Source organism: Grampus griseus, assembly GCF_964374135.1.
Source record: "Grampus griseus genome assembly, chromosome: 1".
Classification (NCBI taxonomy): domain Eukaryota; kingdom Metazoa; phylum Chordata; class Mammalia; order Artiodactyla; family Delphinidae; genus Grampus; species Grampus griseus.
Genome location: NC_139017.1, coordinates 110,026,387 through 110,046,046, shown reverse-complemented (window position 1 = coordinate 110,046,046; position 19,660 = coordinate 110,026,387). Strand labels below are relative to the sequence as shown.

The window sequence follows — 19,660 nt, the reverse complement described above, 5'->3', positions numbered from 1 at the left end:
TGCTTTTGATTAATCCAAATGCTAATTATTTGGTACATACTGATTCCCAATAACAATTTTAAAATCCTTAGAAATATTTTAAAATATTACCTATTTAAGAAAATCTGATTGTTTCAAAAAGTCTTCTTTACAAATGTATGCAAGTCTTTTATAGATGAGTAGTTACTGTTTCCAAACGAGATCAGTTAAAACTAAAATGGGACCATAGTATATAATATGCACAGAAGCAGGGCCTATACTGTAAGACTAGGGTGTGGAATATATAAGCTACCTGGCTTCCACAAAAACTGGAAGGTCATACAGTTACATATTTCAAGTGCTCTTTCAAGAGAACCCGATAAAAAAAGTTACGTTTCCTCTATGAGAAGGAAAATAATCACCAACTACATCTGTCAAATCCAAAATAAGCCAACCAGGTAAATAATCTCAGTACCAAATAGGCTAACACTGATTGCTTTGAAACACACACACACATACACACACACACACACACACACACATCTAAAGGAAGCACAATAACAGTGCTAATGTACTTGTTTTTATTTCCAACACCTTTGCATGTATTTATTATATTTTAACAATAATGTGAAATTAGATCAAGTTAAAGCTTTAATAGAACAATACATTTTAAAACTAACCATGAGGTGTTTATGAATGATACCATTCTTTGTTATATTTAGAAAAAAATCCAAGCATACAATTTATCAACTTTCTTAAAATAAAAAAAAATCTAATCAACAGAAATATAAGCTGCACAAAAATTCCGCAGTATATTCAGTATAACACTTTACCTGTTAACAGTTTTTCCCATGAAAGCAGATTATTACTCTAAATAATGGTCTCTGAGATAAATATGTGTGCATGTATCCCCAGGTAGGAACATATACATGTGTGTATGCGTATATGTGTGCACACAGGCACCTATTACAGTGCCTGGCTCATATTAGATGCTCAATAACCAGTATTCTGAACACATACATACCCACAGGCGGGATATAATGCAACAAATTAGTTCCTGCAAGGTTTAACTGAAAATAATTAAGTATATATGGAATGCCATGTACAGAAAACTTTTTACATTTAAAAGAAAAACTTATGCTGCTAGAGAGACAGCAAGTTGCAGTGAAAAGAACCTTGAAATTCTGGAGACCAGGTTTCTACTCTAGCTCTGCTGTTAGCTATTTGACTTTGTGCAAGATATTCATGTCTCTGACCCTCAATTACCTCCTCTGCAAAGTCAAAGAATAGAACCAGGAAAATTTTAAAACACTCCTAGCTCTAAAATTCTATCTCTTCCAACAAAATATCATTTCAAATCAATATAAATTTGTGAAAGATAGCACTATGACATTCAAAATGTAATTTTTGAACAGGTCTTCTCTACTACAAGAAAATGAAGATTACTTGGTCATATTTCTTGCTAGGAAATCCTTCCTACAGATCTCTCCCATTCCTGGAAAATGGTTGATCCTCTGGAAAATAAAAAGGTCAACATTAATATTTTCATTAACTTAATGAATATATTCATTTATACTATAATAAAGTTACATTCATTCTTTGAGTTTAATTTTTTTTAGTAGAAAACAAAAAACCTGATGAAAATGGACTAATTTGTTGCCTACAGTCAATTTTGTATAACCCTCTACACTAACAGGAAGAACTATTCAAAATCTCAATTGTCTAAAATTCCATGTATTTGGCTTTTTTATTTTTTAATATGTTTGTATTACATTCCAGAAATAAAATAATGAAGCCAAATTACACATAGCTGACATTACAAGGGATATCTGTGTTCAGATCTCTTTATGCAATCTACTCCACATTGTTCATCTTTAAGCATAATGCAAAGCACCAGCGTAGGAAGAGTTTTCCTCTATCAATTCTTCCTTAAAGATGGAAAGAGGTTAAAAGTTAAATTTGAGAGGATGCAGTCTTCAGGCAAAGAGTCAGTATAACTGGACAGCAACAAAACAGGCTATTCAGGTAAATTAGAACTGAAATTTAATATGTCAACTTATTAAGAGCCTTATCTAAAGAAAATTATAATGGAATTCATATAACTTTCCTACTGACCAAAAATTGGTCATGATTAATTTCCCACCTGGTAATTTCGCAGCTCTGCAATCTTCTCCTGCTGAACAGCTGAATCACACCATATAAGGTTACTTGTTTCATCCTCATCTGGCGTTTTCATAAATCCCATTTCATCTATTACTAAACGAACTGCAAGTAAACAGTTAAGTTAAACCAAAATTAAAATACTTCTGAAATACATTCATTATGAAAATATTTTTTGATATATATCAATTTTAGCTCACAGTATTTCACTTGTAAAATTTCCATTAGTTATAGCATAACCTTATCTTTAGCTACAACAATTTAATGCCAAATTATACTCAATAGCAACAGAGAACTGTTTTTAAGTGGCACCCAAAATCCTTAGTTTCAATTTTCTGAGATTTAACAGGTACAAACACTATTAAAGAGTTTAGTGATTATTCATAGCATAGTGAAAATACACACACAGCTGACAACACCTCTACTCAGGAAAATGTACTTATGGCTTTTTCATGACCTTGGATTAGGTACAAAAAGGAAAAGATAAAAATAGCCCCGATCATTAGACCTATCCTATATTTTCCACCTCCCTAGTTCAAATTATTTTTAGCAGTTAAAACCAAGTCAGCTATATTGACACAGGATACAAAATAATGAAGCAGAATTACAGTAGAGATTTGGAAACTCTGGCCCTCCTATCTGCTCCCAACCCTCTAATCCTATGGAAAAAATTTATGCTCAGAGAAAATCTTGTTTTTTAGATTTCACAATCAACACATTGATATCACAATTACACAATTAACATATTGACATTTTTCTTCCAATGAAGTTCCAATTTAGAATAAAGATCAGCAAATACTTAGGATAAATTTAGGTTCCAACAGAATTTGGAGTCTTAATAGAATGGCGTAACAAATTAGCAGCACTTCGATGTTTATTTTTAAACATTTTCTTTTTACTGCCCTATATATGGGGAGATATGGTAAAAAGGGATTAATTGTCTGAATGTACTTGGCTCATGTATGCAACTGATGACCAGACACCTGCTGGTCAAGTCCTAGGGACTCTTGATTTCTTTTAGGCTGAGGAGAAAGAATGGGCTTTTTATGCAATAATGCCTAGAACACAGGCATAATAAAAGAAGAGGACAGTGACTGGAGACGGATGAGGTCAGGGAAGGGATTGTTGAGGTGAAGTTGCTTTTATCCATGAGAAGCTTGATAAAACGTGGGATTGTTCTGAAGACCTACGTGACAACATACAGTACAAGAATTTGGGGAAAGGGCTGTTCCTCTCTCTGCTGCAGACCACCATGCAGTGCTGGCGTCCTGAGGGCCCAAGAGCTTCTGTGTCATCTAGAGCTCGTGGGGAGGGCAAGGACCGTAGTGACACAGCCTAGGAGAGTTCTTTCACTGGTTCACAAGCAGAAAACAATGACAAGGCCAGAACCGCAGCTCAGGGGCAGACCCATTTCTGAGTGCATGGAAGTCATTGCCCTGGGCCTCTCAAATAACTGGGAAACCCCTGAGGAGAGAGATGGAACTGGTGGCAGTTATGGACGGAGGGAGTATAATGAGCTACTAAAATGTGGGTATTAATGTACACATGAGCTGGTGAGGCTGGGAACATTCAGGGTACATAATGGTGGAAAAGATCCATTCTTTTTTTAGATTCTCAAAGTCAAATTTGTAAGGTCGGTCATATATAAATCTCTCTTATTATGAAATTCAAAGCTTGGAGAGCTGACAAAGTTGAACTTCAAAGAAAAATACAATGTAGGGTATTAAACTGTCACTATTTTTTTCAGCTAAGCTATTTAATCATATTTTTGTTTGAATTGAAGTTTTAGAAATCAATTGGCATCTTTTTAAGTATACCATCCTCCATTGCATAGAAAAGAACTTCCTTTAACATGTCAGTTTCAAATAGAAGGCTGTTGGCAGCCAAAGCCTAAATCCGTGCTTTTAAATGTTGGTCTTTTAGGAGCTCTCTGTACAAAAAGAAGTGAAGTAATTGCCTCAATATTGAATTTCTACCAAACCAAACTCCCCACTGATAAAATAGAGATAACCACACCAACCATTTTTCTCACATTTCCCCTTGCATAATTAAGTACCCCCTTCTCCAATCTGTCTTGTCCCCATTTAATGAAAATTACCAAAAATACATTCCTCACAAATTTGTCCTACTTTTTTCTTACCTTGACCCATAGAGCTTTCAGAGGCTGTTCAGGAGTTTTAAAAATAGGAATCCATGCAACAACTCTCTGAATTTTAGATACAGAGGACACCTTAATGTTCCTCAATTTAAATTTCAATTCATATTTTATTTAGGCAGTATGATAGAGTAAAAAGAACACTAAATTTGGAAGCAAATTAATTCAGATTCAAGTTCTACTTTTGCCATCTGTACGATCTTGAGTAAGTTGCTAACTCTCAGTGAGCTTCAGTTTCTTCAACTGTGCTAAGGGGCATTTTAAAAAGTAATAATTAAAATTTCATAATGTATTAATTATAGGACTAGTGCGAGAATGTAGTTCCCCATTCCACAACTTGTCTCCAAGAGGAATTATGGGAGAAATTTCTCTCAAGACTCAGAATTAGAAAAAAATTGCATTTCTCGTGAATAACCAGTATGGTTTTATCTTCTGGGCACTGTGTATTCTATATAGCTGATTATGTTTCGATGATTTGCTTTGCTTGCTAGGAAGCTCAGAGTCAAACCCATGCACATCTCTAACTATACAGGATTTCATGGAATGCAGTTTGTATTCTGATCAGCCACAAGATTCATCCTATTTTACTGTTTTTATTTTTCCTTATTTATTTTCTTATGGCTGTTAGCCACTTCAAATTCACTATTAGAGTGAGGAAAGTCAGGGAAAAGGACAACAAGGGAGTAATGCAGCCTATTTGACAGGGTTACTGGAAGATTAAATGAGGTAATTCATGTGAAAATATTTGGTCCAGGGTTATAAAAGAATTAATATTAAGACTAGTAGTGATCAAAGTATTCTACATGAGGAAACAGGCAACACCAGGAACAAAACACAAGTGTCCTGACTATGGATTAATTATCTTTCTATTATATAATTCAACCTGTCAAAGGAGCAGTAATTAAATTACAAGAAGTAATCTGTTGCATATCACAAGGTTAAATAAGGGAAAGCAAGGTAACACTTTCTCCTGGACACACAGCCAATTGTCTCTTTCCCTCCCCTATACTTAGCTTTGTATTCTCCCAGCAGTCCCTTGTCCAAGTCTCCAAGCCTGATCTAGCCAGGGCTTTTGCTAAACACAACTGAGCAGGCTCAGCAAAGAGGTCTGGAATCAGTGTGAAGAAGGCTAATGCAACTTCAGCCCTTAGAAGTGAGAGGGAACTACAGTCAAAAACACTCTCCTTTAGATCAAGTTGCTTATAAACCCCACCAAGACCTTAACAGCAAACAGGAGGATAAGTTGACACCGCCCATTAGTCACCTTGACAACAGTTACTCTTGTTTTTTCACTCTAGAAAATACGCTACACATAATTCACATCTCACCCTTCCACACTAACTCGCCCAAAGTTTTTTCCTCTGAGGAACACTTGTTGAAATAGAGTATTAGGGGACCTCGATTCCTATGAAATATTCCATTGACCCCTGATGAACTTTGGTGAATTACTGTAAGTGGAAACACGACCCTCATCCTTGAGATTCACATGGTTTCCTCAACTCTTTTAATGCAAAATTATGTTTTAAAAAGAGGAAGATTTTTTGAGTACTTGTAGTAGTAATGAGTTTCTCAGTGCCGGGCAAAAGTATCTTAATTTAAGGTAATTAATTCTTACCTATTCTCTCCACTGCAGATACTGCTTACATATAAAAACTAAAATTCTATTAATAAAAGGCAACAGTATCATCAAAATAATTTTTAAAGTATAGACAGAAATATGTTCTTACTCTATTGTCAGGTTCTCATTGTTTAATATAAATCTCAAATTCTGCACTTTTCATTTTACATTTTTAATCTGTTTTTAAAATGATTTACAGGGCTTCCCTGGTGGCGCAGTGGTTGAGAGTCTGCCTGCCAATGCAGGGGACACGGGTTCGTGCCCCAGTCCGGGAGGATCCCACATGCCGCGGAGCGGCTGGGCCCGTGAGCCATGGCTGCTGAGCCTGCGCGTCCGGAGCCTGTGCTCCGCAACAGGAGAGGCCACAACAGTGAGAGGCCCGCGTACAGCAAAAAAAAAAAAAGATTTACAAAGTAATGAACGTTAAAGATTAAACATAATTTTAGCCCCAAGTGAAAAATGCATTACAACAATACAATTTTCCTAAGCACTTCTGTATTTAAAGATTAAAGCTAGAACCATTGGTTTCACTGCTTATATTACTTTACACTTGATTTAAAAACTAAGTATTAATCAAAATCATATATATTTAATCCAATCCCATCAATAACTAAAGCTTTTTAGTTTACAGTGATGTTCTATTTGATTACTGACATGTTAAATATCTCATAAAAAAAGAAAATTTTATAGAAGCCATTCAAAAATCCATTACATAAAAGATAATTATCTCTGAGAAGATAATTATCTCTGAATTTCTATGTTGTTTTCAACATCAAATTAGTTTTTCCGACAATTATGAAAATCTCATGATTCTGAGGAGACCTACCAATTTCAAACTTTGTCCCAGCAACATTTGCTGTAATGGTTCCCTTCTTTTTCTTCTTTCTGACTTTCCTTTTCATCGTGCTTTGATAAGGCAATTCTGTATTCAGATCCAGGGGAGAGGGTCCCTGAATAACTTTAAAAGAAATGTAAACCAACCAAACATCACTGAAATAACAAAAAACTCCATACCAGAGAACATAAATGCCCCCCACAAGGTAAAATTATAAATGCTGATTCTTCGAGTCCCCAATTAATTTTTAATTCTTAAAAAACTTAGCAGTGACGATCTATAATACAGCCACATAATAGGTACACATGATTAAATCAAGCTGCTTACCTCTTTCTTGAGGCAAAGATGGCATTCTTGCCTGTGCCGATTAACAACAGCAGTGTGTGCTGCTGTACAAGCTCTTAGGAAACCTGGAAGGCCCGCATTAGTCTAAGTAGGATACGGCTCCAAATCACTGAAAGTTCCTATCATATTATCTTGGTGGAATCCTCAGATTTCAGGACATTGACATTATGAGATAAGAAGGGACCTGCAGTGATTTTAAAACAAAGGCATTAGAAAACAACTTTTATGACATTTTTTTGATATATGCCAATATTCTTCTTTTTAAAAGTCAAGGAGAGATGAAAGTTAATGTAATCAACAAATATTAATTTATTAAACCTTATGTAAAAATGCCAAGCAATAGTCCCCCGTTTTTAAAAGTGCACAATCTAAAGGAGGAGGTTTTAAGTCATGTATCATATTTGCATACAATAAATAACATGCTTTACACAGACAAGAACAACAATAACAATATTCACTACCATTTGTTGAACATTTACTATCTCAGGTCACTTATACCACTTAAACTTTCAACAAAACAATAAGGTAGAAGCTTTTATCCCCATCTAACAGATAAGTAAATTGAGCTCAGAAAGGACAAATCTTCACAAAGAAAGTAAGTGACAAAGTAGAGATTAAAATAACATCTCTCTGATGTTAAAACCAGTGCCCTTAACCAGGACCCCATACAACCTTCAAACCCAATGCCTGTAACTTAGTTGCAGCCCCGCTTTTAATATGAAACAGTGAAATAAGTGCCAGTGCCAGGGTAGAGATCACATGCTGACAGAATGGAGGAAAAAGAAATTCCTTTTAAGTTGTGTGAGGGGGAGGGGTGACTTCATCAAACAGACCACATTTGAATTACGCCTTTAAAAATGAGAACAATTTTGAAAGGCAGAAAATAGGAGTCATTACCATGATGATCTTATTTGGGCACACGGAGGAACACAATAAACATTTTGTAATGAATGAACTAATTAGTTTGGCTATGCCTCAACATGGCCTATTACACTTCACTTATATTTTCATTGTGTATGTATGAACCTAGGGGTTGTGCCCTGACTATACTATACTGCCCAGTCTATACTATCAACTTTCTAACTTCTCCCTTCATACTTCAAGAATCTTCAAGTTCTTGTAAAATGTCTCTAAACATAATGAAAGTTATAAAACCTATCACAATAAACACAGGTATGGTATCAACACCTTTATCAGGATATTATCAGGTTTATGAGAAGTTCACAAGTATTTAAAACTTCAGCTACATAAAATGTGACTCATATACACCACTCCCAACAGACATTATTAATAATAAGATTCATAATAGATTCAATAAGAAAATATAGAGCTTGATTTGTTCTCAAGTATCATTTCACTAGAATAATTCTCTAGAGTAATTCAATATCAAAACCAGGGCACTATTATTTATTACAGACCAACTGTGGGCAGGCACTATGTTAAGAATCTAAACTATTTTACCTCATTAACAAACTTGGAACTTAGGTATCATTTCCCCCAGTTTTCCAGACTTGGAAACTAAGGTTAAATAAGTTAAGTAAATCAAGGTAATACAGCTTATAAATAGAAAATCTGGGCTTTGAACCCAATTTTGTCTGATTATCTGTTCTATTCACTGAGCCCCACTAGTTTCAGACAGCGTGCTAATATGCTACATAGATGTACAAGAAGTTTGTGACCCTACTGCAGTCCATACTGCAAGATATGGGTGTATCTGGGAATTCACGATACTTCAAACCCAACAGTGAAATCACAGTAAACATCCCTAACCTGACGACAGTTCCCAATTCCAAGCTGGAAATAGACTAGATCATTTTTCAGAATAAAAGAAAGGAGTAGTCTATGGTTCAGTTTGGTTTCCTTCTGGAAGGTCTGATACCTCAGGGAGGTAACTATTTGAGTTTACAAGTCCTTGTGCAACACCTTGTTACTGGAATAAACAAAGATCCTCTTACGGTAATGGAGTACTTATTACATTGAAAGTAGGTGACAAAGTAAACAAGAGCTTGAGAACAATGTTTGCCTAACTATACTAACAATAAATTAATAATTGTTATAGGCTGTAAAAACAGATTTATTAATTTCTGACTTACATAATGAGCCTAATAACTTTGATTTGTATAGAGATCAAAACAAGAACTGTTATCCCTTCCCCCACCCACACAGAATTTAAAGGCCTTAAAATTATTCTCTCCATAGATTATGCTTAATTCCATTTATGGTTTGGTGATTAACAATAAAAGTGCTCTAACAAACTCCAGGACCTCATTCTGCCATCCAATTCTAACCATTTCACTTTATTCTAAACAAGAGATTTGAGATGACAGATTGATCACACCACTCAGGTGAACCATGGTTACCTACTTTCCGAAAGCAGAAAGCATGTTTTGGTTACCTCCCAAATAAGCCAAGTTTCGCTGCAAAGTAAAATCACCTGAGGCACTTTTGAAAATCCTGGTACCCAGGCCACATCCCAGACCCAGGTGGGGTTTAAGCATCAGCATTTTTAAAACTCTCCAAATGATCCTAGTGTACAGCCAAGGTTGACAACCTCTGCTGTAAGCACATAACTGCACTAAAGCAAATAATAGTTAATTACAACATACACATATCAAATTATAATAAAAAAGTAAAACAAAGATGAAAACTCTTATAACTGAATGAAAAGGGTCAAATAGGTAGAAGTCATCTATAAAAATCCTCATATCTAGTTCAAGTAAACAAATTAGAAGAAAAAAGAATTAGATCAGCAGAAATTGATTTCTAAGACAATTTTATTTTGCAAGTAAAGAAGCCATCTCCAAAAGGAATCAATTTACTAAAATGTCAAGCAAATAGTATCCTTAAATGTAGAACTTCAAGTGCTACCATGCAAAACAACAGCTGCATAAGACTGAAACAACAAAAATTCTAATATATTCGTGATGGAGTACCCTTTCTTCCCAGTTCTTCCTGCTGAATTTCTACCCATCACTTAAAATCCAAATAAATTTCCACTTTTTCCTTAAAGCTTCCTCTGATCATGTCTGAAGAAATTCATTTCTCCCTCTTCTGGCCTATCCTAGAGACCATTATTTGTACCCCTATCATATCACCAATCACAAACCAAGAAACTAAGCTCTGTGAAAACAGTGGTTTTCTTCTATCTTGTTTACTCTTCCACTCCCAGAGCCTAGAATAGTACCTAACTCAGTGCTCAATGAGTGCTTGTTCATGAATTTTAAAAAAATCAATCAACTAACGACACCTGGGAGTAAGAAGAGGCGGTTATGGAGCTCTGAGAAGCAAAACACATGTATATAGTACTTTCACATTTTTAAGTGAAAACAGCAAAGTACATAAAAGTTTACATTTGTGTAAAATGATAGGTGAATACATGGATATATGCACAGAGCAGTGGTGGCCTTTTGTAGCTGGGGGCAGAGCTAAGGGAGGCTAACTTTCATGTATACCCTTCAGTGACCCAAGCATGTATCACCTATTCAAAAAGTTAAATATATGTGATAAAAGTTTGTGTCAACATTATCATGTGGACAACAAAACCCATCAAATTGTGTATTTCATTTAGATGAAAATAATTTAATCTAGATGAAAGTATAATATGGTAGAAGGAGCACTGAACAAGAAGTCAATTAGAACTCTTACCCTTTACTCTGCCATTTACCAAATAGATGACTTAATTTCTTAATATGCGAAAGGAAGGAATTGATTCTTTCCAGCCCTAAAGTCCAAAATGTCAACCAATGAGGATAGCATTGTTGATATTTCAGATGACAACAAGATGAAGGCAAAACTACTTTTGTGTAAAAAAACTAGGAAACTCAGACCTTCTCCAACAATTCCCCCAAACCCATGCCCTGGTGAATGGTATATGGGCTCTTTGTATGTACTGAAATTTTAGCTTACCAAAGATTACTAAAATAATCTAACAAAAGGTCATGGGAACCAAAATTAGAGCTAAATTGAAAATATGTATAATAACATTAAATAGAAATGTAATAAAAGCTGGTTTTCTGGTGATGAGAGAAAGGAGAAGGGACCCAAATAAACCAGTACCTACTGTATACTAAGCACTTTCACATAACTTTATGTGTATTTAGTCCATACAAAGCATTTTTTATTCTAATTTTACATATGGTAAAATTTAGAGTCCGTGGATAAGTAACTTGCCCAAAGTCACACCTTAATAGGTGACAATGAAGTGATTTCTCTCTAAAGCCCATATTCTTTCCCACTTTTTGTGCTACCTTCAAAACTCAGTCTTTAAACATGACATATTAACAATTTCACAAAGAAGCTTAATTCTGCTTGACTGGAACTATTTTAAAAGCTAGGGAATGAAAGTAAGAGAATCAAAGTGTAGTTTAAAATGTGGTTGAGATCACAAAGTTGCATCAGCTTTAGTTTTTCTTCTTGGAACACCTAGGCAGCTAGCAGGATCCAGATCATCTTCCCGGGTTTCTCCTTCATGAATGTACTGCAATTCAACAAGTATTGTTATATATCAGGTACTGTTCTCAGTAAACAAAATAGATAAAAATTTTCTTTCTCTGTGGTGCTTGCATTCTAGTTGTGGAGAGACAAACAATAACAGTAAACTACAGAAATTTTCTTAGGTCACTCTTCCAAGGCAATAGATATAAAAGCAAAAATAAACAAATGGGACCTAATGAAACTTACAAGCTTTTGCACAGCAAAGGAAGCCATAAACAAAATGAAAAGACAACCTACAGACTGGGAGAAAATATTTGCAAATGATGTGACTGACAAGGGCCTAACTTCAAAAATATACAAACAGCTCCTACAATTTAATAACAAAAAACCCAGTTGAAAAATGGGCAGAAGACCTAAATAGACATTTCTCCAAAGAAGACACATGGATGGCCAATAGGCACACAAAAAAGATGCTCATCGTTGCTAATTATTAGAGAAATGCAAATCAAAACAACAAGGTACCACATCACACCAGTCAAAATGGCCATCATTAAAAAGTCTACAAATAATAAATGCTGGAGGGGGTGTGAAGGGAACCCCCCTATGCTGTTGGTGGGAATGTACATTTGTGCAGCCACTATGGAAAACAGTACAGAGGTTCCTCAAAAAAGTAAAAATAGAATTGCCATATGATCCAGTAATCCACTCCTGGGCATATACCCAGACAAACTATAATTAGAAAAGATACATGCACCCCTATGGTCATAGCAGCACTATTTACAATAGCCAAGACATGGAAGCAACCTAAATGTCCATCAACAGATGAATGGCTAAAGAAGATGTGGTATATATTCAATGTAATATTACTCAGCCATTAAAATGAATGAAATAATGCCATTTGCAGCAACATGAATGGACCTAGAGATTATCATACTAAGCAACGTAAGTCAGAAAGAGAAAGGCAAATACCATATGATATCACATACGTGGAATCTAAAATACGACACAAATGAACATGTGTACAAAAACAAGAACAGACTCACAGACATAGAGAACAGATTTGTGGTTGCCAGGGTGTTGGGAGGGGGCAAAGAATTGGGAGTTTGGGATTAGCAGATGAAAACTATTATATATAGGATGGATAAACGACAATGTCCTACTTCATAGCATAGGGAACTATATTCAATATCCTGTGATAAACCATAATGGAAAAGAATATATATGTATAACTGAGTCATTTTGTTTTACAGTAGAAATTAAAACAACACTGTAAATCAACTATATATGTCAATAAAATTATTGACATAAATTTTAAAAATAAGTAAATAAACTAAAGAATATGCTAAGTTCTATGGGGAAAAAAAAAACAGAGCTACTAGTTAGGATGTCAGTAGTGTGGGGGGGAAAGGGTGAAAGTTTGCAATTTTAAGTACTGTATCCAGACAGGCCTCATGGGGATGATATACTAAGGAGGAAAATGATTTGTAATCACAAGTGGAGTTGATAAAAATATTATGCAGGGGCTTCCCTGGACGTAGTGGTTAAGAATCTGCCTGCCAATGCAGGGGACATGGGTTCGAGCCCTGGTCCAGGAAGATCCCACATGCACCACAACTGCTGAGCCTGCGCTCTAGAGCCCGCGAGCCACAACTACTGAATTCTGAGCGCCTAGAGCCCATGCTCTGCAACAAAAGAAGCCACCACAATGAGAAGCCCGCACACCACAACGAAGAGTAGCCCCTGCTCGCCACAACTAGAGAGAGCCCGCGAGCAGCAACAAAGACACAACTCAGCCATAAATAAATAAATAAATATTTTTAAAAAATATTATGCATATGTGAGCATATGGGCATGTAAGCATGTGTGGATGTGAACATGTACAATAGGGAGGAAATGGGGAAACCTACTACCTTCTGGGTACTGAACAATCTTTCAGCCCTTCAACATGATTCTTCCTAAATCCTAGTTTTCCTACATCATTTTCTACATTGATTTTCATATTTCTATTTTCACACTGGCAAGGAGTAGAACAGATATGTTTCACAACGTATGTAGATTTGTATACTTTTGATAGTGTATCACTTTTCTGAAGGAGGGAGGCACTAGAAAGATCCCAACCACTCCCTCCACCTTGTGTCCCCTATACCGACACTAGGCTGTGACACACTCCTGAGGACTCTCTTTGGTTCTTGGGCTCCTAGCAAAAACTGTGTAGTTTTTGGCATCTACCTCACTCTCACCCCACTTCTATACTTTCAGTTTTCAAAACCCATCAAAAAATCTATATTAGTCAGTACAAGCTATATAATGCTGCAATAATAAACAACCCCCAAATCTTAGCAGCTTGAAACAACTAAGGTCTATTTCTTGATCATGTTACATCTCAACCATGGCAGGGGTGCTCCACATATCACAGTCACACAGAAACCCAAGCTGTCAGAACAGCCATCATCCTAACAATAACCAGTCACTGTGCCAGAGCGAAAGAAAGTTTTGGAGGATCTTTTCCCAGCAGCTAATGACACACACAATTTCTGCTCACAATTCAATGGCCTCAAGCAGTCACATGACCCTGGCCAACAAGAGTTAGGAAGTGCAATCATATCAAATGACTAGCAGGAAAAAAAGCCAGTAAATAACACTAAGAACCATCACAGACTCAGACCTTGATTACTGCTTACATGAACCTAGTTTCTAGTTCTCCGTGACTCCACTTTATAGTGTTCTCCCTTGCCTGGAAGAAAAATTGCTGAGATCTGTCTGTATTGGGTCCACTCTACCTCTCAGCTTTACGCAGTAGATAGTTAAATTTCTCTATCCTGAGCTGCTATGGAATGAAATAAAGATGGTGAAGAAGAGGAAGAAGGCAAGGAGGAAGAGGAGGATGGGGTTGACACAGTCATTTATGTAAAACATCCTATGTGCCAGGCACTCTTTTAGGTTTCTACATATAAAACTCTGATCTTCCCAACCCTAAATGGTATCCTGTTATTATTATCCCCACAGACGGTTGTTTAAAGAAAAGAGGTATAATGAACAATGATATTAAAACACAAATAAAATTTTTAAGTGATAACAATTTTGCAAATTTGCCCCAAGATAATTCTCTCTGGATGTCAAACTGTTATCAACTGATGAAAGATGTTTCGACTACTACTTCAAGAAAAATGAAAAATAATAAATATAACAAAAATTATATCCATTTAACTTGGTGGGGAAAACACTCGCCTTACACATAATGTATTATTTGCAGAGAGGTTATTGCAAGTAGCAGTCAGGAATCTATTATTTCATGAAAATCATCAAAATAAGGCAGTTGGTTTTTTAGGTAAAATAGTAATATTTCCAAACATCAGGTCATAAATACAATTTTGTCCATTGTTGTGTTTTAAAACATCATTAAATGTCAGCAGTTGGTCCTCAAACCAAATTTGATGTTATTTTTATTTTCCAAGAAATGATGCATTTTCTTACATGAAAATAAGATAATGAAAGTAAATGAATCATGTGCTACTTTTTAAACGTTAAAATTTGAAGTGTTTCTTATTTGTTTTACATATGATTAGGATCATATTTAATGTGAGCCTTAGACCACCAACTTCAATTTTAATGTGCATACTAATCACCTGGGTATGTTGTTAAAGTTCAGATTCTGATTCATTAGGTCTGGGGTGAGGCCTGAGAGTCTGCATTTCTAACAAGTTCCCAGCTCTGTTGGTCTATAGACCACACTTAGAGTAGCAAGGCTCTAGACAACCACAATGCTTAATATTATGCTGATAGAATTTTTTTAACTTAAAGCCTTTCTTTATAATATGTAAAAATTATGAAATTATAAACTGATTTTTTAATTTTTTTTAATTTATTTATTCTATTTATTTATTTTTGGCTGCATTGGGTCTTTGTTGCTGCGCGTGGGCTTTCTCTAGTTGCAGCGAGAGGTGGCTACTCTTGGTTGCGGTGCGTATGCTTCTTATTGCAGTGGCTTCTCTTGTTTCAGAGCACGGGGTCTAGGCACCTGGGCTCAGTAGTTGTGGCTCACAGGCTCTAGAGCGCAGGCTCAGTAGTTGTGGTGCATGGGCTTAATTGCTCCGCAGCATGTGGGATCTGCCCGGACCAGCGATCGAACCCATGTCCCCTGCATTGGCAGGTGGATTCTTAACCACTGTGCCACCGGGGAAGGCCTAAAATTATTTTTAAATTCATGTAGTTATGTGAAGTTATGTATTAATATTAAATGGGTCCATGAGTCAAAAAAATTAAAATAAAATTTAAAAGGCTGGGAAATGTTGACCTAGAACAGTGATTCTCAAAAGTACGGTCCTACGAACAGCAGTATCACCTGCAAACGTATGAGAAATGCATATTCTCAGACCCAACCTGAGATCTTCTGAATCAGAAATCTGGGGGTGAGACCCACCAATTGACAAGCTCTCCAGGTGATTCTGATGTAGGCTAAAGTTTGATAACCACTGTACTAGAGGGCCAAGCACCAGTGACATGCAAACCCCAAGAAAGTAAGGGACACCACTACTGGAGCCTACTCTCTCCTCACGGGTCTTTTGAAGCAAAGCCATATGACTTAGAAATCACCTGGCCAAGCAACAAGTAGTGGAGAAAGCACATGCCACACAGGGCTTTGAGCAGCTGCAAAGGAAGGCATTTGCTACAAAGGATCTCATTTACTACTGCAGACAGCCCTGCTAAGTGAGGTGAGGTTTTGCTAATTTAGAAAGACAATTTATACCCCTTGCTTGAGCCCAAGGCAGTTGCCAGTGCTGACCAACAAAGACATTCATTTTAAAGATAAGCAATCTACCAAAAATAATTATTTGAAGATTAACAGCAACCACAAAGATCAATTATATACCCTCTACTCCCAAGTATTGGTCCAGGAGCGTGGGAGCTTGATCTGAAAAGGTCATGGATAGCAGTAAAATGGTGGGGGAGGGGATAAAATGATCAACAGGACAGTGCACACATTGTGGTACACTCATACAGTGAAAGTACTATACACGAGTGAAACTAAATGAACTAGAACTACATGATGAATCTCACAAGCAATGCATATCAAAAAAGTTGAGGAATATACACGGCAGTACATTATTTACATGAAGTTTAAAATTATTAAAACAATAATATATGATAAACATTGAGATATGCATATAGATCTCTTAGAAATTAATGCATATGAAATAAAAGTGTAAAGAACTACATGGGGATGATAAACACCCCATGATACCTCTTGAGAGGAAGGGAGAGCATGTAATAGCCAGTCCTGTTTTACAGAAAGTGAGCAGCTATGCTCCTATACATGCCAAAGATGTAACCCTTAATGTAAAGAATGAATATACCCTTATCATTCTAGCCTTTTGAAAGAATAGGTAGAAATGAAATAGCCAAAATACTTTTGTTTGAACCACTATATGTCTCCTTGGAAGTATTCTGTTTTAAGTCACACTGTTGAAAATGTAGGTCCAATTCTGACTCACTAGCAATATGGTGGAGTCACTGAAGGATTTAAAGAGGAGTAACATAATCCAAATTTCTTTTTTATAGATTACACCAGCAGTTATTGTGGGGGCTGGATGGGAGAGGGGCAGGAGTGAACAGAGAGTCTCAAGAGTTGCACAAGTCCAGGAGAGAGATGGTAAGAGTTCGATCATGGATACAAGCAACAGACACAGGGAGAAAGAACACGTTAACTACGGAAGAACAGCAGAACTTGGTGATCAAGAAGGAAAAAGTAATCTTGGATGACTTACAGATCTCTGCCTTAGGAGAACTGGGTAGAAGACAGCACCATTCAACAAGAGAAAGCAGAAAGAAAAGGCATTTTGAGGGATAAGATGATTTCAGTTTTATATTTGCAGAAAAGGATAGATGGAAAAAAAAAGACAATAAGACAATGGAATTAGTGATGACTGAAGATAAGGAAAACCTCCACTTTTAAAAATAAAATGCTTTTGGTTAAACACAGAAAGGTCCTTTCCAAAGCATAAATGCTCTTATCTCTGTGCTCTCTGCCAAGAAATGGCAACAGATTTTCAAAATGCCCAGCTGCCTGACTGGTGAACAAATGACATCACCCAAACAACTGTCACAGTGATACTGCTTTGCCACCACTCATTGTGTGTACAAATTAAAAGGGTTTTTAGAGAAGCTACTTACTCCCTGAACACAGAAACTTTTGTCTCCCTATCCCAGACTGGGTATATTCTCAAAAGCTAGATCCGTAGTGTTTTCCAGACCTTAAAAAAAACCATTTGATCAACCACTTGTAAAGACCCAATAGGAAGCCAAGTGTGACATTACATAAGAATAAACAGAAGAACTATTTATTCATTCTAGCAACAATTAACATTTACCTTGAGCAACAGTAGCTCCCATGAATGTACTGCTTATTTATATTTCAAATTGCCTTAGACTGTTTAGCATTTGTTCAATGTTTATAATTAAATTACAGCACCCATACAAAATTCCACTAAGCTCTGTGGAATTCCTTGTCTTTGGAATTTAGTGTAGTATGACATGAAAAAATAGGGATGGATAAATAAGTAATGATAACAAAGCATAGCTTGAAGGCATTTTTTTCCTTATTAATAGATGTATTTCCAGTACTTAGGATAATGAAAAATACGCAACCCATGCTTGACTCCACAAAGACCTCTCTCTTGTTCTAAGCTATAGAATTGGAGTTAAAGGTTCCTTGGACCCAACTTTCCATGATTTTCAGGCACCTAGATCACAAGTTGAAAGAGAGGGACTGAGGGAAGCGGAAAATTTCTAAAGTATCTAGTTCTCTGTACTCTGCCAGAAAATGCACAATAGATATCAAAATGCGCAGCTGGTGAACAAATGACATCACCCGAAAGGTCATCTGATGCCAGCATTTATAGTGTTCAATGTCCAAAACTTAACGCTTTAACTTCTGCTGAAAACCTGGCACTCCTCTTATGTTCCTTATCTTAGGCAAAGGCATCACTACAGCCAAGTATTCAAGAGACAGATAAGTCAGAATCATCTTTAACTCTTTTTTTGACTTCCTTGTTTGATACTCATTCAATGAACACCCTGTTACTAATTTTAGGGTATATATTAGTTCCATTATTCATCTTACCATCTACCTCTAAAATGTGTTTTAAGTCGTAAATGTATAAAATGCATTGGGTTGTTAAACCTCAGATGGCATCCATATCAGTTAATGAGTTAACACATGTAGAAAGACCACTAGCTATCTACCTAATAGCCTTTCACTAGTTCTTCCTTACTAACAAAACACCTATTGAGTTATTATTAGAGGTGGCATTGTACCGATCTAAATAAGCACATTTCCCAGACATCCTTACAGGTATACATGGCCATGTGACCAAGTTCTGGCCAGTGAGGTGCAAGTAGAAGTTGTTGAGCAGGACTTTCCAGTAAAAGGGAGGTAGACAATTGATGGACACTCATTTATTTGCTTTCTTCCTTCCATCCTGGAATGCAAATGTGATTGCAGGAGCTGCAGCAATTCAAAGGGGCGTTGGTTTTGTCATGGAAATGCTAATTCAGTCTTGGACTGCCTACCTGGGGTGGGGGGGCCTCCATCTTGTTAAGCCATGGTTATTTTAAGTTTCTGTCATCATCAGCTAGATGTGCCTTCTAATGGACATGCTACTCCAATAGAAATTATGAGTTTTGTTTCTGAAAAAGATAAACCAAATGCAAAGTCACTGGCACAAGTGACTTTAGGCATTTATCGTTTTTGCCACAGCTTACATTTACCCATTTTCTGTGAACAGTGATCTGAATCTCCTGTGAAGAACTACTCCGCCTGCTTTCATTCCCTGTGCCTTCATGCGGTTGATGCCAATCCCAGCTCCAAGGCTAGGCAAATGACTCAGATCTAAAGTGATTGTGGAAGTCCATTCCCTTGACCATGGAACTGGTTCAGAGAGGAACACTGGATCCAACTAAGACCAGCAAGAATCAAGTCTAGAACTCGCCTTCAGACTCTTAAAGAATATAGGTTCTCTTCTGAGCTGGATTTGAACCTGAGAGGATCTGCATTGCTGGTCGTCATCTTGCCTCTACACAGAGTCTGAGGATAAAGTCAACGTGAAGGAGGCAGAGACAAAGACAGATAACATATTCCCGAACTTTTCAGTAACAT

The 19,660-nt window shown here is 36.5% G+C and overlaps 1 protein-coding gene across 6 annotated transcripts in view; it reads right to left on the bottom strand.

Annotated features, from left to right (window-relative positions):
* TTLL7 (tubulin tyrosine ligase like 7) overlaps positions 1-19,660 on the bottom strand; it is a 160,339-nt gene that overhangs the window by 90,668 nt on the left and 50,011 nt on the right. For 5 of the 6 annotated variants that reach the window (XM_082656213.1, XM_082656215.1, XM_082656217.1 and 2 more), the window contains exons 2-5: positions 7,054-7,255; positions 6,718-6,849; positions 2,102-2,223; positions 1,405-1,472 (exon numbers count right to left, since the gene is read on the bottom strand). In XM_082656213.1, the coding sequence (XP_082512339.1) occupies positions 1,405-1,472; positions 2,102-2,223; positions 6,718-6,849; positions 7,054-7,078 (347 nt within the window). In that variant the 5' untranslated portion in view covers positions 7,079-7,255. Of the gene's footprint in view, positions 1-1,404; positions 1,473-2,101; positions 2,224-6,717; positions 6,850-7,053; positions 7,256-19,660 lie in introns of those variants that run through there. The other variant, XM_082656218.1, reaches the window with a different exon arrangement.